This window comes from Acomys russatus, chromosome 24, assembly GCF_903995435.1.
Source record: "Acomys russatus chromosome 24, mAcoRus1.1, whole genome shotgun sequence".
NCBI lineage: Eukaryota > Metazoa > Chordata > Mammalia > Rodentia > Muridae > Acomys > Acomys russatus.
The window spans coordinates 18,421,584-18,446,993 of record NC_067160.1 but is presented as its reverse complement, the minus strand read 5'-3'; the positions used below and the strand labels follow the sequence as shown (position 1 = coordinate 18,446,993).

The following is a 25,410-nucleotide window of genomic DNA, read 5'->3' as shown; positions in this document are numbered from 1 at the left end:
AAGAATAAATCTGTTGAGTGGTTCTGAATGTCTTGCGGAAAACCTGGCCTTGGACCACTTCTGACCATGTTAATCACTTGGGGGTGAATGCCAGACTCCTTGCTATGCAGAGCTGTCTTCATCACGAGCCTGGCTTCTCTGCCCATTTGTCAGGTTTTCTTCACTGTCTTCTACTAGGTTTATTCTTCTGCATATCCAAACGTCTTTTTATCTGATTTGTTCAACTTAGTCAATAAAGTTCTACCACTAAAAAATGACATTCTATTCTGCCTTTTACTTATAACGCTATTCAGTCTATTTTTCTTGACTCAAGCTTAGTAAGCTATGTTTTTCTTACAATGTATCTATCTCACCTAGCTAGCACTCCACAGTAGATTACAGATTTTTTTAGACCTCTGCAGAATCTGTAATTTATATGCAATATCTTTGCTGCTGCTGTTTCCGATGCCACTAATTTGGGCACATACTTTTATCAAGCCCTCCTCTTTACTTTCTACAGCTAACACTGCTCATTTTCTGTGTCAAATTAGATGCCTAGCTGGTTAATTTTCATTTTTCTCCCTCCTACAGTTCCTTTAATGCAGGTCTATTAAGTATAATTTTTCTCAGTTTAACATAAAAATGTGTTTCATTCTCACCTGTGAGTTTTCTCCCAATTCTCTGAAGATATTAAGCTATTTCTTCATTTCCAGGGGTCTCTTTGTTACCACTGAGCTGCCTGCTGTCAGCTACTTATTACTTCCGTATCAGTGATCCTCTGTGCTTCTCCAGATGATTTCTCCACGCCCCCCCCTTTTTTTTAAGGCTTCACTATGCAGCCCAGAAGGAGCTCAAACTCACGGTTCTGCAAACCCAGCCTCCCAGTCTTACTGGCTGTCATATCTTTAAATCCTTGGCGTTCTAGTGTTGCTTCAAGTTTCAAGTGCAGATTTCATTCTCTTGGTCTTTTGTTTAGTTTTGCTTTGTTTTTGAGACAAGGTCTCTAGTGGCTCATGGTGGCCTTGAACTCACTATTTAGCCAAGACTTGCCTTGAACTTCTGTTTCTCCTGCCTCAACTACCTGAACACTGGGCTTCTAGGCAGGTACCACTATACTTTCTATGTGACCCAGATTACCTTTCCTTCTCTTGACACTATTTCCCCTGATGCTACAGACTGACAATTCTGACAACCTCTGGAAAATTAATGAGACTTTGCCTCTCTTGGATTTTCCATGTTTCCCTAGGAGCACAATGAGATTGAACAGTCGTTTCTTGTTCTGTGCTCCAGATTGGCCAGTTACTCTCTCTAACTTTTCATTTCCTCTCCCTGTGAACTGATACAATACTTTCTTGGTAATTTCTCCATTTCGACAATTCTCTCTTCAGCGACACGAAATCTGAATAGTCATCTTTCTAAGCCCTTCCTCTGTGCGTGCAGGTGTGTGTGCGTGCCTGCGTGCGTGCGTGTGTCTGTGTGTGTCTGTCTGTAGTTTTTGCTGTTGTTGTTTTTCTAATTCTAACAGGTCTAAAAGTGACTACTTCTCAAGTCTGCTTGGTCACTTGGGTATTTTGTAGTGGATTCACTTTAATGATTCTATTTTTTAAATTTCTTTAAGAATTTCACATGTGTCTGCTTAACAAGACACAGAATATAGACAAAACATAAAGAATTAGTCATTTCTTCATTTATCACAGAACAAAGTGTTCTTTCAGAGACTGAACGTCTGCCTGGCGGCAAAAGATAGCACCCACCTATAGAAATAGAGTTCTGTCTTTTATATATCAAACTTCTAAGTTATTTTATTAAAGACCATCACATGGGCTACACAGCATGCTAAAACATTTTCTTATGCTGTTGAAGAGGGTCACAGTTACAGGTGTCTTTGCATGGCAGCCAAGCACAAAAGTGCACTGTTTTCCCAACACTTCTCCTTGCCTTCCATCTTTCTATACTCTCCATGGGACCAGAAGTGCATTCAATGTGATCCACGGTTAAAGCAGAACCTGTCCCATAGATCACCTGACCTTCCACAGTGGAGATCAGGGTCCTTGTCTGCAACTGCACACTGGATCCTAAATAAGTGGACTCACCACTACACTGTTGATAAAAATAAGCCACTCATTCCATTGTTCACATGAAGACACTGTGGGGAAAGTAATCTAAAGGAAAATTCAGTTTATGAAATGAGTAATTGTCTCATAAATTCAAAGAAAAGCTCAAAGTATCTATTTGAATCTCTCTCTCTCTTGTGTATGTCTGTGCGTGTGCGTGTGTGCCTGTGTGTGTGTGTGTGTGTGTGTGTGTGTGTGTGTGTGTGTGTGCGCGCGCGTTGCTAGAGATTGAACTCAAAGCCTTAACTGTGTTAGGCAAATACTCTAGCACTGAGCCACACTCGCCACCTCTCTGACACCTCTCTGAATTCCGCTTCGGAATCCACATGAACTGTCTAAGGCTCTTGGGAGTGAGTGGGATAACACAATGTGTACACGCCTCAATTCCACTGAGGATGGGTGGGCTCTGCCTTCTCTTCACCTGACTACAAATAAGAAGTAAAAAAGATAAGACCACCACTGGATCATTATTGGAGCAGACTTGACAGGCATCTGCTCAGCCTCCCAGTAAGACAAAGTAAGGCTCATCATCTTCACACTTATTCTTCTGGTCAACAGCTATTAAGCTCCAATTTTACCACAAAGCATGCTAAGCACTGAGGACAGAAAACCAAACAGGGCGGGCCCTAGTCTTAATGAACTCACAGTCCATTAATTGCCTTTGTCATCTAATTGCAGCTTAAGTGGTTTTTTTTGTTTGTTTTTTGTTTTTTGTTTTTTTTTAAAGCACTGAAGTCCAAAGCAGGAGGCTAAGCCTTAGCCACTGATTTAAAACCCACTCCATCTTCTTAAGACTCAGAACCTCCTCTTGTGATCATTAATCCTGGTCATCATCTTGCCTGGCCTCAGTCACTCTGGAACTGCTGAGGCACACCACTACGGGGTGGGGCTGTCTGTGAGATGTCTCCTGCTCCAATTAACTATGGAGAGGATTTAATTCCCATGGTTTCTAGTGAGAGTTAACACTTTGAAAGTAGTGATAGCGCCCCATGGGCTGGAGGCCAGACTGGAATAAAAAAAAGAATGAGAAGGGCAAAACCAACTGACACATCCATCTCTCTCTCTCTCTCTCTCTCTCTCTCTCTCTCTCTCTCTCTCTAAATATATATATACACACTCAAATTCAAATTTTTGGATGTCTAGGTGCTTCACAGAAGTCCTTCCTCACTGGATTGGATCACTGCTTCAAATTTATCCACTTATAGGCAAACAGTAAGTGGTCACAGCCGTTTATCTAGCATGCTGGGATCCGTGGACAGAGTGCTGCCTATGAACTGCCATCCGTTGGCCCCCGCACTGCAGCCCTGCCAGGCGTCCTAAAAGACAAAGGATCAGCACCCCGCTTCATCTGTCCACAGCCTCCTGGGTTGCTTTGGGCCAGCACTAAGGACATCATCTGAGAGCTCTTTCAGGTCTTCAGGGTCCTTATGGTCTCAATTCCCAGGTTTTAATCGCTACTCTGCACAGATCAGAAACTCTCCCAGACAAGGAGGCCACAGCATTTACAAACCCTCTCTTGATGGCCCAATGAAAAATTTTCCACTTCGCTGCCTCCTACTCTGTATTTGTTATGACAAAATCTCAGCCCCACCCCCCACACATTAGGCTCCGCAACATCTTTTTGGTCTTCTGGAGATGGTGAAAGTAAAGGCCTGTACTCCTAACACCAGTGACATCAGAGGCAACTCTAGTCATGACTATAAGAGAGCTGTTGATGCCATGGTGTCAGGAGACTCCACGCTGATAGAATGCTACCAGGAAGACAGACGTTGAACCCAGCAATGAGGCCCAGGTGCTCCGGCAACACGCAGAATGCTAAAACAATGCTAAGTGGCGGAAGGGTCAGAGAGACAGACGCAAGCACCAGACAGAAAGCGGGCACTGCATAATCATTCAGCAAGACTCTGTGCACATTCTGCAAAATCTCCTGCTTTGGTGTGAGTTTAGCCATGTGGCCCCTCCAACTGAGGAAGAAGGACAAGACGGGGCTGTCGCGGGCCTGCTTAGTGGTGGCCAGGAAGCCAGAGGAGGCACAGAGACGAGGCACAAAGCCACTGATATATTATTACCCACTTCAGTAGGATCCACCCACCCAGCCTCCATCTCTTAAGGGCACACCCAGCACTCCCTCTGAGACAATGCCATATACACTTGCCTCCCAAGGGCATACCCACCAGGCCTCCTCTGAACAAAGCCCACAAAGCCCAGGCTTCTCACTAGGTCCCACCCAAAGAATCCCACCATGCTCCGTCTCTTAAAGGTACCCACACCCTCCAAATTTCTACTGTGAGGTCAGGCCTTGGAAAGACTGGCCTGTGGGTGCCATATTCCAGATTAAACTTTAACGGGCCATGTCCCGGATCTGCTGATTGTGACTCTCCAATTACAGGGCTATGGACATTGTCAGTGTCAAACGACTTTCTGTGGGAAAGAAACAGAAAGGGGACAGGCAAGCATCTACAGAAGACTGTACAGTGGTTCTCAACCAAGGGGTCTCGACCCCTCCAGGGGTTAAATGACCTTTCACAAGGGTTGCAAATCAGGTATTTACAGTATGACTCATAACTAGCAAAATTACAGTTGTGAAATAGCAACGAAAGTAATTCTATGGTTGGGAGTCACCACAGCAGGGGGAATGGTACTAGGAAGGTTGAGAACTGCTCCTGTAAGGAAAAGGTTGCTTTAGAGGCATTTATTACCGAGAAGAGATTCATTCTGTTAACATATATTGAATAGGGGATGGCAGTAGCTTAAAAATTCACCAGCAATGAAGAAATCTAATTTTTACAATTAAATCAGAAACAAGCAATGATGCTTCTAAACATGCTTCAGTGACTCAGAGTCCTGAGAATGAAGAGCTTTACCTCAAAACATGATCATAGCTGCTGGGGTACTGCGCTCCACACACACATAGGAAGAGAGCAGGATGAAGTTCACTAGTCCTCTATATTAATTTCCTCTGAGAACAAAAGGCAAGCCTTGTATGACACTTACAGGCTTCCCTGTGCTCTCACGTGCACAACATGCAACGCCTTCCCTGCGGGGCACTCCCAGATTCACAGTGAGATCAAGAAGGCAGCGAGAAGAGCTTCTATGAGCACCAGGTTACAGCACAGAAGCACGTGATATACACGGTCACATCTCGGCTTCGAAAAGACCAGAAGGTTAGGAAAGGATGCCCAGTGAAGAGATCGTCTCAAGACAACATTACATAGAACAGTCTAAACAGCGGTTTAGGTGGAGGAGGAAAATGAATCTTCCATCTCTAAAAGGTACAAGAACTAAAGATGAATGGTGCTCGGAGTCGGAAAGCCAGCACCTGACCAGGGTGGATGCTGACCATGCCTGACACCACGGCCAGCACAGGCAGCTGTAATGAGCACTAGGAAGCCGCCGGAGCCAGGGGATGAGGGAAGGGATGCTCAGCATGCTCCAGCTTGCAGCTGCTTCTGCGTTTGTTTGTTCTGGACAGAAGAGATTACAGTGACAGAGTAATCAGAAAAAATACCTCGTAACACTGCACGATCCACTGGTCCCCATGCTCAGCCTAACTCCTTGTCCAAAAATGAGCTACAAGGAGTGGCCCAGCGTCCCTCACTACCAATCTTCCATGAGCAGATCGGTCCACTTTAAGTTGTGGCGCATTTGAATCTTTCCTGTACTTACGGACAGTTTCAAGGTTGTAAAACTGTCCCAAGCTTTGGAACTCTCGCTACAAAATAGCTAACTACAGCTCTAGGAGACAGCCAAAACAAATCAAATGTGCATACTGCCTATGCAATGCCAGATACCGAATACTACATGTGAGGCGGTACAGTGTCTACCTGTCTGTGTAAGTAATGTGTCTGTCTGCCTGTCTCTGTAAACAATGTGTCTATCTGTTTATGTAATGTTGTCTATCGGTCTGTCTGCGTAAGTAATGTGTTTCCGTCTGCCTGTCTACACAAGCAATGTGTTTATTTCCTAGTCTGTGTAAGCAATGTCTGTCTGTCTTTCTGTGTAAGCAAAGTTTCTATCTGTCCGTGTAAGCAATGTGTGTCTGTCTGCCTGTCTGTGTAAGCAGTAAGGTGATACACACTGTCTGCCTGCTTATCTGTATAAACAACATCTGTCTACATAAACAACGTGTGTAATTCTGCCTGTCTGTGTAAGCAATGTGTGTCTGTGTAAGCAATGTGTGTCTGCCTGCCTGTCTGTGTAAGCAATGTATCTGTCTGTCTGTATAATCAATGTGTGTCTGCTTGCCTGTCTGTGTAAGCAATGCGTCAGTCTGTCTGACTGTGTAAGCAAAGTGTGTTTGTCTGCCTGTCTACAATAAGTAGTGTGTGTCTGTCTGCCTGTCTGCAAGCAATGTCTGTCTGTCTGTGTAAGTAAAGTATTACTTTACTGATGAAGGACCCCAGGCTCAGATTTAGATTTAAATAATTATAGGCCACTTTTATTCACTCTACATCCTGAGCATAGCTCCCTCCCTCCTCTCTCACCCCACTCTCCCTCCTTCTTCCCTCCTCCCCTATTCCTTAGAAATCTCATTCCTTGGAATATATCCTAATAAAGACAACATTTTAGCAATAATGCATGTACAGTGATGTTCATCCCTCTGTAGTTAAAAAAAACAATGCAGTGGAATATTATGCAGCCATTAACATGATGGTGAAAAGTTCTTGAAACAAAAGGGTGTCTGCCAATATCTGAAATGACAATGTGACAGTGACTGACAGGCCAACGAGCGTGAGTCCAGCTTTGTTCTTTGGAGAAGTGACCCCTTGGGATGCACTTAAGGTCCTGTAGATGGAGGGACTAACACTTCCAGTTACAGGGCGGAGCAGAATGTGGAAGATTCAAAAGCCAGTCAGCCTGGAGAACTGGGGCCGGAAGGTTGAGAGAAGCCACAGAGCTGAGGATTCTGGTTGCTAAACCTACAAATCAGTGAGAAGCAACAATCTCCCCCATGTTACACAGGGGGCTTGGAGCGGGACAGGTGACACTAAAAGATACCCCCTGGAGTGGGTGGCAGAGCCAGGCCTGGCTGGAGTCTGTCTTAAGAGCTTGCCCTTTAAGCACACATAGGCGGCCCTGGCCTTCCTCACCCACAGCTCCCCAGAGCCTTTCCTCTGACCACTGCCAGAAGCTTTGTACAAGGTCCGCACTTTCCCCTAACCCACAGGTCCTTTCCAGCCTGGCCAGTTCACTCACATCTGCTAACAAACCGGTGAGCAAGGCAAGTGCAGGCTGAACTGAAGGTCCTTAGCATTCATTAGCTTGGGTGCTGCTTAGCACACTGCTCAGGGGGCTCCTTCCCTTTGTGTTTGAGTCTGGGAACATAAAGAGCAATTCTTCGACACTTTTAAGTCAGCATCTGAATGTGTCAGCAGTAATTAAAGAGCAAGCTTCCAAAAAAAAAAAAAAAAAAAAAAAAATCTGTTATCAAAGCAATGGTAACGAGATTCCTTCCATTTTGTTTTAAAATGACTGAATTTCAAAGATCTTTTCTAAAAGTACACAATAATTCTGCCTTTCAAGAAGTTAGTCTTGAATCTCTAAAACGCTGATCATATCTGATTAGCCTCAAACAGGGGGAGGCCCACCCTTGCCTGTTTTTTGTTTGTTTGTTTCTACACTTGCTCTGCACCTCTATTCACATGGCCCGCTGTCTCTATGACTGACGCCGCCCAGCCCCTACAATGCCCAAAAGTTCCTTACTGTCCGTGACGTCCCCTCTCCACACTGTCACACTCATTTTAAAGATTTCTAAAGTTGAGATAAGAAAGTTTTAAATTATTTGCATTCAGTGAAAGGGCGGGGTGGGGGGAAGTAGTCGGGGCGGTAATAAGTAAAAACAGATACAAGATTAGGGGGTGTTCACGTGAACTTCCGCCTAGTTTAAGAATGCCTTACTAAGTGAAAAATGCTTCAAGTAACGGAGAGACACATGCCTCCTGCCTTCGAGAAGAGTGCAACCAGAACGTGCTGAGCAGGGATGAATATCAACCCCCTGCAGGTCCCACCTTGCTGAGATGAAACCATCATCCCTGCTCCACCATCTTACTTTAGGGTAAAGACTCCCAGAACGCCAGGGTAATGAAGGATTTTAAACCTTGAATAAGCTGCACCCAAATCTTAGCTGTGAACCACAGGCACCCCACAGAGCTAAACGGAACCTCAGATAGCCCCTTGGAACACATGTTTAGCCCCCTCACGCTCTCACATTGACACCAGGGGACCCTGAGCCACCATCTTACTCCCTGAACTCACAGGATGGCACGGCGGCACAGTTTAAGGGTGTGTGTGAACTCTGTATGACATCAAGTACAACAGAACCAGGCTCAAACGTGCCACAGAGGTGCAGACGGAAGACTGTGGAGCAAGCAGGGCTACAGGGAGACAGGATGTGAGAAAGCTTCAGCCCGAAGCTGCAGGAACAGTGAGCTGCTTGTAACAAAACACCTGACAGCAACAACTCCGGAGAGGGAAGATGATCTCTGGATCACAGTTAGTGGGGACACAGTCTCTCGTGGAGGGGGAAGCGTGGCTGTGCAGCTCCGTAGTGACGGGAGCTCAAGGCAGATGCTTGTTCCGGTTCTAAAGATTGGGAAGCAAAAGGCTCAGGCTGAAAACAGGGTGGGCTATAACCCTCAAAACCCAACCCCCATTAACCCTCTTCCTCTGGCTAGGCCCTGTCTCCATACCTTCCAAATCTAACCACTGGCCACCACGTGAATATCCAGTCACAAGATGACTACGTGAAGACACCATACATTTAAAGCATGACACCTGGTTTAAGGGCAGCTTTCTGGACGGAGGGACCAGTAGAAAGCCTTCATGGAAAACAGTCATGAAACTCCTATGTTCCACTTAGTAGCGCAAATGTAAATTCTGCAACGCTACAAAGCCTGCCCATGGCTGAGGTGTGGATGATGGAACTACAGACCAGCAGAGTGATCAGGAGACGCGTTGCACGGTCCTTCCCTCCCATGCTATGGGCCTCATCCTGTAAGGAACGGGAGCCCTGCATCTCTGCATCTTATCCCGTCACTGACATGAAGCCTGTGAAGGACTTGGCATTTTCCTAATTCTAGTCAAATATCTTTCTGTTCTAACAGTTCGCCTATGCTCAGGAGAAATGGTACGACAGGACTTCAAGGACTAGGAGGCTGTGGACTGTGAGTCAGGCCCAGAGGCTCAGGGAACGTGGATGGGAGGAGAAAGGAGAGAGGAGGTAAGGACACTCAATGCAGCACCTATGCAGCTTATTCCAGAAGAGGCAGCCATGTGCAGAAGCTCTTGGGAAAAAATGAGCAAATCTCGCAAAGGCAAACAGGAAGCGCAGAACACCTGTGAACACATGTGGACGTCAGGCACGTGACTGCTGTGAAACAGGGCCAGTGACTCTGCCTGAGTGTTTCCAGGACAGAAAGCTGTCAGCTCTCCACAGTTTACTTCAGAACTCTTATCAATAAGTTTCCTAACCTCCAAAATGGGCCTCCAAACTTTAAAACAACAAACAAAACTTTAAAAGACACCTCAATCTAAAAGGCACAAACTTACCTCCAAGTGAGGAACAGAAAATCATAGGGCACATGTTTTCCAACCCCAGTCAAAACCAGGGAGTAGAGAAAATTTAACAACAACAACAAAAATGTTTTTTTGTTTGTTTGTTTGTTTTTGGTTGGTTGGTTTTCTCCCACTTCACCTACTGCATTGAAAGTAATTCTTGATGATGCTTTCCCCTGCCGTTTCCTCTACCCTCAGTTCTTCCAAATTCACACCCAGCACAAACACTGAGCAAGAGGACACAATCTACAGCAGCAAGGATTTTTATAAGACAGTGAGGGATTCCTGTCTGCTCTGAAATGAACAATGCTGACAGCGCCCCCTGGTGGCAAAAGCACTGTTCCGAGCAAATGCCATCTATTCTACACTGACTCCAGACTTAAGAATCAACAAGCCTACCCTCTCGGAAGACCTGTTCAGATCAGTCCCAGTCAAGAAGTAACCCCAACCTTTCTAATACTGATCTGCAGCTCTAAAACAGGAGAAACGGCACGGTTCACCATCACCGTTCTTCCTCAATGGAACCCACAACACATGGAACTGCCTCTACCAAGAGGGGAGTAAGAAACACAAACGGCAAGAGGGTTGCAGCCTCGAGCCTATTTGAAGCATCCATCTGCGTATCTGGGTCACCTTTCGTTGTCAACTTTGCACAACCTAGAGTCACCTGAAAAGAGAGACCTTAAGAATCGCCTTGACAATATTCACCTGTGGTCACGGCTGAGCAAGCCTGCCTTCACTGATGACTGACATAAGCAGGCCCCGCCCACTGTGGGCGGCACCACCCCTAGGTGAGAAAGCCAGCAGGCAGTAGTCCTAACTTTATGGTTCCTGCCCTGACTTCCCACAGAGACGGACTGTTACTGTAAGTATACACTGAACTAAATCTTTTCTTTCCAGGTTGATCTGGTCACGGAGATTATCACAACACCGGAAAACACGTGTGGCAACCGGTCCAGAGTTCGGCTTACTCCTCCTCCTTTAGATTTAGCGAGCATACGTTTTCAGTCCTTCCTACCTCTGTTTACCCAGCACTAAGGAGACTCTTAGACCAAGGAACTTTCTGAAAATATCCTGATACTTCTAAACTGTATTAATTTACTCACGAAACACTGGAAGCTCTCCAATCTATCTTTCTAGATTAAGATTTTTGGTTTTTGACATAAATTGTGCAAAACGCATGTTAGGTTACTTTGGTCTTAACAGGGGAATGTAACACACGTTTTAAATGTTTAATTCAAAATAAAAGCGAAAAGTACTTAGATTGCCATCCTTCAATTGCCTGCCCAACAAGAGAACAGCCAACTGACTAACCAGACTACCTCAGTCACCTACAAACACGATGACTTCTGAACGAGGGCCTTCCCTTCGGGTTCTCTAAAGCTCGTTGCTGCCCTCTACTGGGAAAACATGGAACACACCTAAGATTACCTTATTTCTTCTGGTTTCACTATCTTAGTGAACTGAGCTTTCAGGAGGGAAGAAAGCAACTTTGCAGAAACTTTAATGTAGTTTCCCGCTTTTCAATCTAAAGAAGACTAAATGGCAGGAAGCTGAGAAGCCGACTTTGGAGTCAGTTTGCCACGGCTACGGCTGTAGCCAAGGCCCAGCGTCCCAGGATCTCAGTGTAAGTCTGAAAACTGGGGCAAATACTTACGGCCCTTTCCCATTTATTTTTAAAGTGTGTGAACTTTAATTTTGGCTTAGCAATATTATTTACATTAGGTTTTACTTTTCCGAAGATATTTAAAAGTAGTTGTGGTCTTTTCAGGCCACTCTTAATTAGTTAACAAACCGCGTACTCTTTATTATGCAACAGGTATCACACTTAGGACTTTACTGGTTCTTTTAATGATGCGGTCACTGAGGAAAATATGAACCAGCTGCCCAGCCCAGCACATGCGAGTGCACAGTAAACACTGTACTTCTCTCTGCTCTCCCTGGGGCCTATCTACCAGCCCCGTGACCTGTCCCACACCAGCAGTATGTACACGAAGGCCAGGACCTAATGGCTTTACTCTCTGCCACCCTTTGAGCTCTGCAATCCTGTGATGCGTGCACCACGTTCCTTGAGGAAAAGTGAGTCCCACTCTTTGGACCACCTTGTATCTATCTATCCCTCGGAGTCCACCACTGGGCGCAGGGGCAGAGAGTCCATGGCATCCTCCACCAAGGACAGCAAGCATAAAACACAAGCAATGGCACTATAAAAGCAACATGTGGACTTACAAAACTGAACATGCTATATGACAACAACCATTTATTGCAAAATTTGCCCCAATTGATATGCCCAACTCTTTACACACAAACACAGGAAGATAGTGCCTCTGTCATTTCTGAGTGAGAAGCTTAGCTCTTCATTTAATAGCTTAACAAAAAGTGACTTAATATCTAGTGGTGCTACCAAGTTCTCTCTAGCCACGTCTCCCCCTTCAGATGTCTCAAGCCCTCCAACCACCTGAGGTTCACCCAAATCCTCAAGATAGCTGTCAAACTCTCTAGCTTCCTGCCATGGCACGGCGCCCCCTAGTGGCCATAAAAGGTATGGACATTCATCCACCCTACCTGTCTTGAAACTGAAGGACTCAGTATGAGCCTGGATGGCAGTCCCTTCCTTAGTCCATTTAGTTGTTTTCTGGTCCCTTCTCTCTTTCTTGGGAGGGAGCAGAAGCACAGTAGACCCAGAAATGAGAATGGAGCTCAGGCCTAACTCGTGCTATGCTCTGGGAAGTCCTTTTCATGCTGCCCTCTGCAAGGTGTATTAACAGCTCCCGCCCTTCCTTCATGCATGCACAACTGCTTTTGAACAAAGAAGGAAACTGACCAGAAAGTGGTGCGTAGGCTCCATGCTAGACAAGCCATTTCCATCACCCACCTCAGCTCTGTGCCTACATGCTCGCAGGACAGCCAGACTTCTGCAGCCACAAATGGCCCCTTTATTCACATAATAGCCAAGGCAATCTTTATGGACTCAGAATCTGCTGCTGTTGAGCATGGGGCCAGGCACACTGTGCTGGCCATGGCTCAGATGCAGGCATCACAGAACCAGTGATGTTAGTGTGGCAGAGGTCAGGCTGCTCGGCTGGCCACAGCTGTGCCCAGGACAGCTCGGGCGGGGGCGGGGCGTGGGGAGGACAGTACCAGCTACGCGTCTTGCCTAAATATGATGCAAATATATCCTGTGTGCTACAAATCCCTACCCATGGCATCCTATGGATGTGCAGCCACAACGGTGCAGAACAAAAACGCGGCCTTGGAAAAAAAGATGTCGTGACCTGGGAGACGAGTATGTCCCTCCTCTTAGGGAACAGCGCTTGCATTTTCAGTGAAGAAGCTGGCAGCCACCACCTAAAGCAGGCAGTTGCCACTCCATCAGCAGGGTGGGGATGACGTAACGGGATGTGCCTCTGTATACAATGCAGCATCACTCCTGAGACTCCCGTGCGTCGAATCATAAGGACCAGCTAAAATTGCAGTGAAGGACGCTCTCCAGACTAACCGACCTGGCTTTTTCACAAGTATAACTAACTATGTGAGAAGCACTGCTCTGGGTTAAGGCAAGCGGGGCAGCTAAAAGAAGTATGGATTACATCCTGCAGGGAAACTGACCAAGCTGGTAAACTGATTACCACCGGAGCAGCACACGACAGAACGTGCAGGCTGGCGTTAACGTCTTGCTTTTGACAGCTGTACTGTAGTGACGTAGGAGACCGTCCTTGTTTGGGGGAAATACAAACTGTAAGTGCAACTATGAGCACAGGGCCTCGCCGTGCTCTGTGTTCTGAACTGTTCCGGGCGAGCAGTGAAGGAGAACGTATCTATGGAACATTATACAGCATTCTTCTCAGATTCTTAAAAGTTTGAAATTATTTCAAAGCACAAAGTGAAAACACATAAGGCAACACAGTATTAAATAAATGTGAACTGTAATATTTCTACCCACTGACTCCCAAACACATACTACAGTCAAATAGGGCCAATGGTTTTGTTTTGTTTGTTTGTTTGTTTGTTTTTGGATTGTATTTAAAATACAGAAACATAGATTGATGAAATTTTTGTACCAACCATGGCAGTGAGTGAGTTCTCTTTCTCCTTAGTTGTTTTCTGTTTTGTTCTATTTTGTTTTGTTTTGAGACAGGGTTACCTGGCTGGCCTTGAACTTACCATGTAGACCAGGCTGGCCTCAAATTCATGGGTTAAAGGGTAGCCTGGGCTATATATTAAGACTCAGTCATAAAGCAAAAATAATTCCAATAATACTGATGATGATAATGATGATGCAGACTATCCAAGACACACAAGAAGATATGATTGGAAATTCACATCTCTCAGTTCTACCGCTCCAAAATAAAGACAAAATGGGATTTGGGATATACAAAACACTACTATCTAATAAAATACTTTTAAAGGATGAAAATAAAGTCATAACCAGAGCAGATTCTTCATCTTCTCAAGTTGCTAGAAGTCTACAGGGAAAGTCTGGGCTATGATAGGGTGCAATTTGCTGGAGGTTAGACTGTAAGGTTAGAAATTCAACAGTAAGAACCTTGGCCTTTACTAGGCAGAAAGTGTTCTTTTTTTTTTCCTCTCTTCTTTCCTTTTTTTTTTTTAATCTTTCCTCAAATTCATTTTGGTTTATTTGAAAGGCACTCCTGAGCATAGTCAGAAAGTTAATCTTGAAGCAAGGTCTAAGGAAAACTAGAACAGGGGATAGAAAGAAAGATAGAAATCTACCACAGATGTCTGGTGGAAAGCACTGGATTTACATTCTAAACATATGTCCTGATGCCCACAGTACGTGGAGTCTTCAGCCCTCATCGCTGAAGCTTCTCTTTGCAACAGATATAGGGACCGCTACAGAAACCACAGCTGACCAGATGCCAAGTGCGGAGCCCAGTCCCAGTGGATACATCCATGAAACAGTCCTGTACCCAGGACTCCGGAAACGCTGAGGAAGAAGGGATGTAGAGACTGTAAGAGCCAGAGACTGTAAGAGAAGACTGCTGTGAGACTGTGTCTCCTAGGAGGGTCAGAAGCTACACCCATAAAACCTCACCAACATGACCTGAGCAAGGAGGACAACTGACATGCTCAAATGGATTGAGGAAAGAGTGCAAGGCCTCAGGCCTACACAAAGAACTACAGGCAACCGAGGAATGCTGAGAGTGGGAGGAACAGTTTTCCTCAGGGAAGAGCACACCAATCTGGCCGCTTAATACCAAATAGCCAGTATGGAAAACATATACATACAAGTAAGCACTATGTAGACTGCGCAGACTATATTTATGGGTATATATGTATATGCATGTACATATAGGTATGTAAAACAATTAATGATGAAAAGGCTATGGATTTGAAAGTGAGCAAGGAGGGGTATATGGGGGGGTTTGGAGGAAAGAATAGGAATAATTATATTATAATCTCAAAAAATAAAAGAAATAATTTTAAAGGAAAACCAGAGGAGGCTAGACCAAGAGAGATGGCTCAGTAGTTACGATCACTCGCTGTCCTTCCAGAGGACCCAGGTTCAATTCCCAGCACCCACATAGCAGTTCATCACCATGTGTAACTTTGGTCTCAGGTCATAGCCGCCCTTTCCTGGCCTCCATGGGCACCAGGCATGTACACTGTGCACAGACATATAGGTAGACAAAACACCAATATACATAAAATAACCACTTTGTAAGAATTTAAGGGCTGGAGGGATGGCTCAGAGGTTAAGTGCACTGACTGCTCTTCAGGATGTCCTGAGTTCAATTCCCAGCAACCACATGGTGCCTCATAGCCATCTATAATGGGCTCTGATGCCCTCTACTGTAATGCAGACATACATGCAAATAGAGCACTCATGTACAGAAAACACATAAATAAATAAATACATCATAAGAAAGCAGGAGAGAAGCCATGTACAGTGACTGCGGCATGCCTGCAGTGCAAGCATCTATGCTGAGGCCAAAGCATCAAGAGCTCAAGGCTACTCTGGGCTGTGCAGTGAAACAAGAAATGAACATTAGTAGAAAAGATAAGCGGGTGAAAGGATTCCAGTGCTGTCAGGGAGCAAGAATAGGCTGCTGAGATGGTGCGGACATGGGAGGAAGGAGGTGCCACACATAACCCAACGTGCAGAGACTGGGGGAACAGATAAAACGTGCTGCTGCCAAGACAGCAAAACAAAGCACAGAGCCAACAAGCTAAACAGTCCCTTGCAGAGAGAAGCCAGGGGAACTCTGACACTTTTTTTTTTCATCTCTAGATGATATTTTGGATAGTTGATCAAAAGATCCTGGGCTAGACTCCAACAACACGTGAGGAATAGATTCAGGCCCCTCTCTCTGCCTCCCATCCGAAGGCCTCGAACTTGCCAGGCAATTCCAGATCCTGGCACACTCTCTTGCACTAGATGGGAGCTTTTGACTTCCTGGTGCTGCCCCTTCAGATCTGCAGCTGGACAGGCCAGAGGCCTGGAATCCGGGCTTTGATTAAGTGAATGTTGTAATAACCCCATAAGACCAGATGCAATTGCGCTGCGGAGCGGCCGGTCGAGGTCAGACACTTATGGGGAAGGAGTCACTCACTCACATCTAACTGAAGAATGACTTAATACTAGTCTACAGCTCCAGCTAAGTGCACTTTGGGAAGAATGGTTTTTAAACTGTCAAAGCTTTGAAGTTAGTGTTCACTCACTTAATCCTGGATGTGATGAGACTCGGTGTCCAAAGTACATCCATCTGTCAGTTCCACTCATATCACACACAATTTTGATCCCCTCAGCTTTCTGTCTAAGCCAGCAGACATGGAGGCAAGCAAGAAACTTTGCTTCCTAAATCTACAGGGTATACATTTTTAATTACTAATAGATGGTACTAAATTTAAAACCCAGTAATCAAACCGATGGCTACAGTTCACTAGATTTCATATATTATCATAATGAAATCCATAATAAAATAATAAAATAATCCATGACAGGTAAATTCATACAAACCTGCATCCCCATTTTGAGAATCTAAAACCTAGAACTGAAAATTTGTAGGTAATCAAATCTTAGTGACCATAGGTAAAACAAAAAAGAATCATGGGTCTTTTGTGAGAAATGAATTATATCCCACAGATATTATAATCAAGTTTGGGGGTTGGAAAATGGTTCAGTCAATAAAGACCGAAGGCCTGTGCTTGCACTGCCAGCGCTGCCATAAACACTCCAGGCCCAGCGAACAACTATCACCGTAGCGTCGGCTTGTAGTGGAGTTAAGAGCATGCACGACAAGCATGTCGTCCCAGCAGTTCACTGGCCGACCAGCGAGTCAGTGAGCTTAAGGCTCAATGAATGGCACAGTCTCGAAACACAAGTAGAAAGGAACTAAGGAAAGACACTTGCCCTTGACCTCCGGCCTCCACAAGCATATGTGCACTTGTGAACATACACACATGACCAGTTTTCCATACATTAAATACATGTCTCACTTCATCATTTCAAACTAGGTTTTAAAACTTGACTATTCCTCTTTTGCACAAACACAAAGGAAAGTACTACAGCAATCTCGCTTCTCCAATATTTAAACCTTGCTTACATGCACAGTTTCTAGTCTTTATTGGGGGGTGGGGGTGCTGCTGCATGCAAAACTAAAACCATGCTATCGTCACACTGCTTCCACGCCCAAACATGGGACAGCAACCCGAGACAACCAGAAGGAAAACTCACTACCAGAGTGATGCGGATCAGATAATTTCTACCCTGTGTGTGGGAACCTTCTTCCTGCTTCTGTATGGTTTTCACTTCTGGCTGGGGGAAGAGGATCCCTCGGGGCGCTGGGGGCAGGTGGTGCTTACCTTCTTGGCTCTTTGGGCTATGTCTGGCGTTCTTGTCAGCAGCTTCTCAATCAGGTACTCTCTGTTCTGCAAAACAAATGACCCCAGAGTTGAACCCCAGATCAGACGCATGCAAGCTCAAGGCCGTTTCAAAATAGCAGATTGACTTGGGGGGGGGGGGGGGTTAAGCATGTTACCTTGGCTTTCTGGAAGAATTTGCATTTTAAAAGTTCTGCTGCTGTGGGCCTGAAAGATCAATAATAAATCAGAGTTGAGACAATCACCATATAATAAATACACTGCCTTGATGCTACAGCTTAACCTCAGCGCATTTCTGGAAGACTGATGGTAGGGCAAGCAAAACCAACAACTACGTCAGTCACAAGCTGGCACCGAGTGAAGCGGTGTCGGTTTTCTGGTTCTTTCCAAATTCCTCTACCACATACACATAAAGTCTTGTGAGTCAATGGTTGGGCACAGTCACTTTTCCAGCCTCCGTTCTTCTGCTTCAGGGTGTCAGCGTGGGAGCTGATGAGAGTTGGCACACCAACTTCTGTGACCTCTCACTAAGAAGCCATACGAACTGCAACATGACCCCGTCAAAGGACCTACAGTCTGCTGTGCACTGTGATTTCCAGGGAACAGCAGCTACTGAAATGGGATAGACCCTGTGGGCCAGGATCTAGTCTAATTCAAATGTATATGGACCACTGGCTTTTTTTTTTTTTTCAAGGAAATTCAAATGGCATGTTAGTTACTAAAATGCAAATTCACTTAAAAGCACTTCTAGACGTGTTTATTTCCTTATGTTATCATGTGACCTGTTTCACTATGCTCTCTGTCCCATAAACTCTAAGTCAGGTCTAGAAGGCTCAAAGAACTTCCTTCTTGCATCTGAATGCTGACAAGACTGCTCATAAAACTACGCATTTAGAGGCATTTCAGATTGCACAGTTTGGACAGAGGAACACACAATTGGTAGAGTTTGTAAATTCTCCAAAGTTCAGATGACTCTGAAATTTCAAAATACATTCTGGATCTGGCCTTCTCAAGCTGTGAGGGACATTGTCATGAACTGCACTGCAGCATCACAGAGGTGGCGACTATTAGGATAGTCCACTCTTAGCGAGCTTAGTCCCCAGGCTCCAAAGCTCAACACTGGACGGTCTGCTTTCCCCGCAGTAATTAGCCAGTGTCCTACAGGGTGAGGCCTTGGCTCTGTATGGTTATCCTGTGACTGAAAACCTTCCCGGTGGTTTTTACCATCTTTGCCTTAAATATTTCATGGGACAGAGCGGAGCATCGATTTCCTACTTTCAGCATTCCTTCTATGTTCAACTGACAATCAGCCATAAAAAATTAGCTTCCTCGGTCAATAATGCCTTAATTGGGACTCCATTTCACATCCATTTTCTCTATTTGTATCTGTATAAAGGAGGAACAGGACGGGGAAGGGCCTGCCTTGATACTCATCCTATAAGGCTGGAGACTCTAGTCACTGGAGAACGCTTGCCTACCCTCCAAGAGGCTACATCCTACATTAACAAAAGGAAAGGATGGAGGAAAAGAGAGGAAGAGGGAGGAAGTAGGAGGAAAGGAGAAAGGGTAGGCGACAGTACAATCTGCTAGACGACGAGCCCCTCATCTTCCAAGAGGAATCACGGGGAGAGATGAGGGAGTATTCTAGATAAAAGTAGACCTAAAATATAAAGCCAAATGCAGTTCATTCCCCTGGCTAAACACTAGGTTTGGAAAGGAAGCACCAAACATTACGAAACACATTTAGAAACAGATCTGTAATTCACTACTACATAGCCTGGCTTTTTGTTTGTTTGTTTTTTAAAGAAAATACTGCCCATTTTCTTAAATGTGACAATGCATCATGATGACATCATAACAGCATGACCTCATTTAGAAGAAACATGCAGTGATCTGCTGTCCCTTCCTTTCTGTAAATAAAATGAGCACATACACAGGATGGGAAATGCTAAGTGCTGATAATGATGGAATAGGTGAGGCCGAAGTAAACACTGAGCTGTCTCCCACGCTTTCTATATTCTTTAAAAACTGTCTGATGGCAAGCTGGAAGGGAGAAGAAAGCCCCATGGGACATTACTGTCCTCACAGGCTAAAGCACAAAGAGGACTATATTAGGGTGATGAGGACAAGTTTAGAAACTGTCCTTGTGCCTAAAACGATAGGCGGCTACTGCTATGGAACCCAGAGGCCTCACCCAGATGCAACAGAAACCAAACTCACGGAGAACGAGGGAGCCTCAGCAGGCACGCACACGGGCTGCCGTCTGCCTAAGTCTCAGAGTCCAAAACTGTATTTCTATGCAAGGAAGATTTCTGTCCTAACATTTATCGGTTTCCCTTAAATTTCGAGAATATTAGCTATAGGTCCCTCTCAAAGAAGCCCAAGTTAGGCATCCACCACAAGAGTTGCTAACTGAAAGCTACTTTGAGTAAATAAGAGTCTAAACCACAGGAGAGGCATATCCCGTGGCCAATTCATTAGATGAATGAGTTTGCATCTTGTTTAAAAAGCAAAGAACTTGGAGATGAGGAAGGACCTAGCCGTTTTATATGATGCCTCGGTTACTATTTTGCTGTATATTTGTCTTGCTCATCATCCCGTGTTGCCTCTCCTCAGAGGTGCAGTCTCCTGAAAGAAACCCAATCACCACGTTCAAGTGACACCGAATCTTCTGATGTGCTTTGCCTTCAACTACGATGGCGTTCTCGCCTGTCTCTTGCTCACTCGTGACAAAGCAGAGCCTGCTGTTCTCGACTGAAAATGGTTCATAACTAACTAGTTCACTTTGCTCCTAAGTCAAGAAACAGTTTAGATGTCAACATCCTCAGGATCTCTCTCCCAGTTTCTGTGAATAGAACTCACTGCTCCGAACCTGGTGCTTGGGAACAGGCTTTTCCCACTCTCACGCTGTGTTTACCTCAATATATGATGGTCACTCCTCCCCGCTAGCTCCCCTTGATCGTGTTATGAGCCCTTCGAAGGCAAAGAGCCTGTAGAATTCATTTTTGCATTCCCAATGCCCAGCACAGAACAGCAAACTATCATAGCTCAATTTCACACCCCAGCGTGAAGTGACAGCGATGCTGGTAGACATTTGCACGCAGGACTGTATCTCCTGCGGCTAAGTTTAGCCATCACTGAAGTCTAAGCATCTGCTCAGCACAGTGAGGGAAAAAAAAAGATGGGAAACACAGTAAAAATGAGGTGCACCCTAGCAAAACAAAGAGTGGGGACAGAAGAGCTGCCAAGTTGGGGGCCCAAAATGATTTTCCCTTTCCTCGGTAACCCCTCATACTTCTTCTCCGTGGCAAGGGTCAGATGTTAAATCAAGGCAGAAAGAGGGCTGTGAAATGCGAGACTGACCTTGACAAATAGGACTGGGAAAATTCTTTCCCTTCCAGAGAAAGGTTATTTCTATGGCAACCAAAAGCGTAAAGGGGGAAAGCGTATTGCAGAGAAAATCCTTTCCCCCACTCCTCTCCACCATCACCCTTCATCACAAAAGCACCAGAAGAAGAAATTGCTTGAAAAAAACAACCACATTCTTTTTTTTTTTTTTTTTTTAATAGAAACAATTGTTAAGGTGCAGGTCACCCTAATCCAATACAGAGAACAATTCAACAGCAGGTCATTGGTTTCTTTTGTACTGAAGTCAGCTTTGGGGTGAAACCTCACATCTGCCAAGCTACCTTCATGAGAAAGTAGGGGACGGGGAAGTAAGCAAAAGAGGGAAACGAAAGTGAGAGACAAAAAGAGGTGCCTGCTGCCCATCTCCACTTAGGCTTGCATGTCCCTGCCTCCTTACTTACTTACTGTCATTTATGCTATGGAAACCACCGCTATACGCCTTCCTGTGGAACCATCAAGACAACCTGTCTTTTAACTGAGTTCTACTGGAGCAAGGCATGGTCTGGCCACCTCTCACATGGCTGCTAACCACCACCCAGCAATGTAACAGGCAATATAAGCAGAAACACTGTTTTACAGGAAATGCTAAAATGCTACAAGCACCTGAAATAGTCCAGGCTATGAATGACTGAACCTGAAATCTATTTTAAAAAAACCCAAAAAACAACACAGTATTCTGCAAGCACTAATAGTCTCAGAAGAAAATCTCTCACCAGATTCCTGATACATATGGATGGGCCAAAGCCCACTGAGACTAAAATGAATCTCAAAGGATTCGGGACAAGTATTATACAGTCTAAACAGTTCTCAAAACATGCTTTAATAAATTCGAACAGTTTACTGACCTCAGGCAGAACTGCTGTGCACAGCCTCCCTCCCTCGGCAACGTAATATTCCAGTTTAACGCACTTCTGACAGATTTGTCTATGTAACATCTGCCCATTTAGTGCTCAATATAAATGTTCAATCTTTCTATAGGGTGTCATGACTTAGGAGTATGTAATCTATAAGAGCAGGGCTCATTTTTATCAGGAAATAGCAAGATATCCTGCTATGCAAATACGAGCAACTTTGCCTGGGCTAACGTAAACCACAAACTTCCACGGGGCACAGGGCTCCCACCTCGGCTCCATGTCACAAGGACAGTACAGAGCCTGGCATGCGAGCACAGGAGGGAATCTGTCCTGGGTGTCCTGCCACTGTGCTTGTCACTGGTTGCTCAGGTCTCTTAGCAGCACCATGGCTTTGCTGCCAATGCATTCAGATCGTAGGGAGATGAGCGAATGCAGGCAGCACAGACACATAAAAGTTAGCACTTTCCTTCAACTCCTAAACCCACTTGAATCTGGTTTCCATTCCTGAAACTCTCTTCAGAAGACTTAAATCTCCTCCAGACTACACTCTATGAGTCTCCACATATAAAGATGAGTGTACAGTCTTCCAAAACATTTGAATTTATTGTGTAAGTCAACAAATGTGTACAGTATAATAGTGATATATATATATATATGTATATATGGCATTAGCCTGCTGTGATTAGTACATAAAATCACTGCAATCCTCCCAGCCAGAGTGGATACTTCCTAAGCTCTGAAGCCCACCCCGCATTCTGCTGTGTGCCTCAAGTGTCACTTGCCTGCATCCTCAGAGCAGTCCTCTGAAATGAGCATTACTAGGCCCATTACATGGACAAAGAAATGAATTCATGGCAACGAGAATAAAAAAGAGCTAGGAAACCCAGTCAGTAGTGCAAAACTACAGGAAGAGAATGGAAAGAAAAACACAACAGAGGAAAAAAAAAAAAAAAAGCAGAAAGTCTTAAACAGCATGACAGAGCAGAAGAGCAGAAGGGACTAAATATATCCTGGGAAAATCATCATTTCAAAATTTTGTCATGTGCATCATGCTATGTGTATATTTCATGCTGGTTGTGTTTTAAATGGCAGGTTACATTAAAAACAACCCAACAATATAGTTTTTTCCATCCTCACAATCCATGGCGGTTTCTTGTGTTTGTTTGTTTTTTACTTTTCCTAACCTCGTCACATCCATCTTTAACATCCACGTCTTTTCTTGGAAAGAAAGAGCCTCTGGGAAGCGGAGGCGGCACTATTGGTCTACAACCCTTCTAACGGGGAGCAGTTGCACAGTTATGAGGGTAGGGTTAAAGGGCCGGCATTTAGAGGAGGCCCTCAACTGCTCACACATGAGGGAAAGGGTTCATGTGCACAGCAATATACAGTGTGTGGCTGCCTTCTGAAGATCTGCATCTCTCCTCTCTGGCCCACTGTCTCCCACACACGCACACAGAGAGGGAATCAGACGTCTGAACTCACACAGTGAATCAACCTGGAAATGTCTTTAAGTTTACTAAGAAACAAAAATGGTCTATTGTGTTAGACCATTGGAACACTAGCAGTTCTGCCCTAAGGAACCTTTTTCAGAGCTGTGTGACATCACTCACCACAGCCACTAGGTGGCTCTCAACTTGTTCCAGAACTCCGAAGGCTGCCAGTAAAGCCCAGAACTAACAGAAACACAAGGTTGGCTCTCACCAGGTGTGGAGGCTCAGCCAGTTCCCTGTAATGTCACATTTGTCCTTGTGGCAAAAATACAAGGAGAAGCAGAAGATAAAGAACAAAGTTAGGATCTCAGAGCAGTCTCCCTTTGGGGAGAGGGGTAGGAAGGCCTAGTGAAAGATCACGTGACACTGGAAGAAAAATAACCCCTAAAAACCAAGCACAAAGACGAGAGACATGTCGAGCAGAAACAGTCTGAGGGATTACATGCAGGAAATAAATGAAAGATTTGCAATAGCACATAGTCACAAAGTCTCACAACAACTGTGCTTAGGCTAAAGAAACGTGGCCTGAGAGTAATACTGTAAAAATGTAAAAAGCCTGGTAAATTACACAAAGTTTACAACTGGGATAAAGCAATACTTTCCAGCAACAGGGTTCCCTCCTTGAATGGAGACTTCCAGAAGAAGTTGTTTATTATTATTATTATTATTGTTGTTGTTGTTGTTACTATTATAGCTAAGTAAAATGGTGGCGCCTTGGATGAACTATGGCAGACAGGCCTGTAAGGGAGATGCCACGTCTCTACAAGCCTTGGGTGATTTTAGATTCTAAAGCACTCTGGGTTCCATAATCAACACCAGGGGTATTTCAAAGTCACGGGATTAAAAAGGAAGAAACAGCTGATCCAGTCCTGGGCAGTAACATGAGAACACAGAGGAAACACGAAGTTACTTTAAAGCCGGCCGCTTCCGCTCACGTGATTAACCTTTCTAGGTACGCTTTTCTCCTCTGATAATCTTTTAAACAGCCCTAACAACTTGTTCTGCAACTAAAAGGAAGCTCATGTAAAATTCAGTAACTGGCCTGGTTCAGACTGGAGCTGGCCGGATGTTCAGATCCTGAGGGGTCAGTTCAACCTCAGTAGTGCAGGACTTTAGCTCAGCTCCTCTCACCTCCGTCAGGGCCTTCTGGCTTCTCCTTGGTCCCCTCCCTTTTCTACCGTGGCTCCGCCTACCTGCCTACCTGGAGAAAGCGAGATCAATTCTTCCTCCTCCGCCTTCCCCTTAAGCCATGCTGCCTGCTTCCCACTAACCGGAAGGATGTCAAGTGGGGGAGGAGGGACAAACACAGCAAGGTATCCTTTTCTCATCCACAAACATAGGCTTTGCCAGGACTCAAACCAGGTTCCTCGTTCCCACTCTGAGCGTGGCATACCTTTTGGAAGGATCTTTCTGAAGACACAGTGAAAGTAACTTCCTGAAGGACTTGCCGTATTTTTTCATCATTTCCTTATCCTCTACTCCGGTTTCTAAAGTGGGCGGGTCATTTTGCAAAGTCAACATTAGCACCTGCAGCAAAAACAAAGGAGGAGACCCGCTCTGTGGAGGAAGGAGTGGTGGTGGAATTTTCACTTTTTTTTTTTTTCCACAAAAGTATCAAAGACGTCCTTGACTGAGTTACAAGCGTGCTTTTCCCCCAGGATTGTAGTGGTCCTACAGTAGTCCTGTACTGAAGGAACATATTTCCCTTTGCAAAGCTGCCCACACCCTCCTCTCCCCTTTGGTTGCTCCCATGGACAGAACTTATGGAACGTGCTCCGTGTGTTAATAATAATCTCTCAAGGCCACAGGGAAAATGTTTTCTGGGAAGTAGCTCTCACAGGACCTCAGGGACCGGGGAACTTGTAGCTGGAACACAGGCTGGTTGGGAAAGAGTGCTGGTTGGGAAAGAAAGGGACAGTCAAGTGGTAAGGCCATTCCTAAGTACAGAACCCGCTGTACTTAAGGCTCCTGCAACATATTAGCAACCCTAAAAATAAAACCACAGCATCCCCTGAGGTACCGTGATTTTCTCTTAAAGAGAAAACAAAATGAGAAGACTGCTAAAAAAAAAAGAAGAAGAAGAAGAAGAGGAGGAGGAGGCGGAGGAGGAGGAGCCTGGTAAAAATTGAAAGAATAAGACAGTGATGTCTAGGATATAATTATGAG

The 25,410-nt window shown here is 45.0% G+C and overlaps 1 protein-coding gene across 1 annotated transcript in view; it reads right to left on the bottom strand.

The window, feature by feature from the left end:
* The window catches only part of Stk39 (serine/threonine kinase 39), a 273,478-nt gene that overhangs the window by 136,245 nt on the left and 111,823 nt on the right, over window positions 1–25,410 (bottom strand). The window contains exons 8-10 of the mRNA XM_051166094.1: window positions 24,638–24,771; window positions 17,651–17,699; window positions 17,475–17,540 (exon numbers count right to left, since the gene is read on the bottom strand). Of these exons, the coding sequence (XP_051022051.1) occupies window positions 17,475–17,540; window positions 17,651–17,699; window positions 24,638–24,771 (249 nt within the window). The remainder of the gene's footprint in view (window positions 1–17,474; window positions 17,541–17,650; window positions 17,700–24,637; window positions 24,772–25,410) is intronic.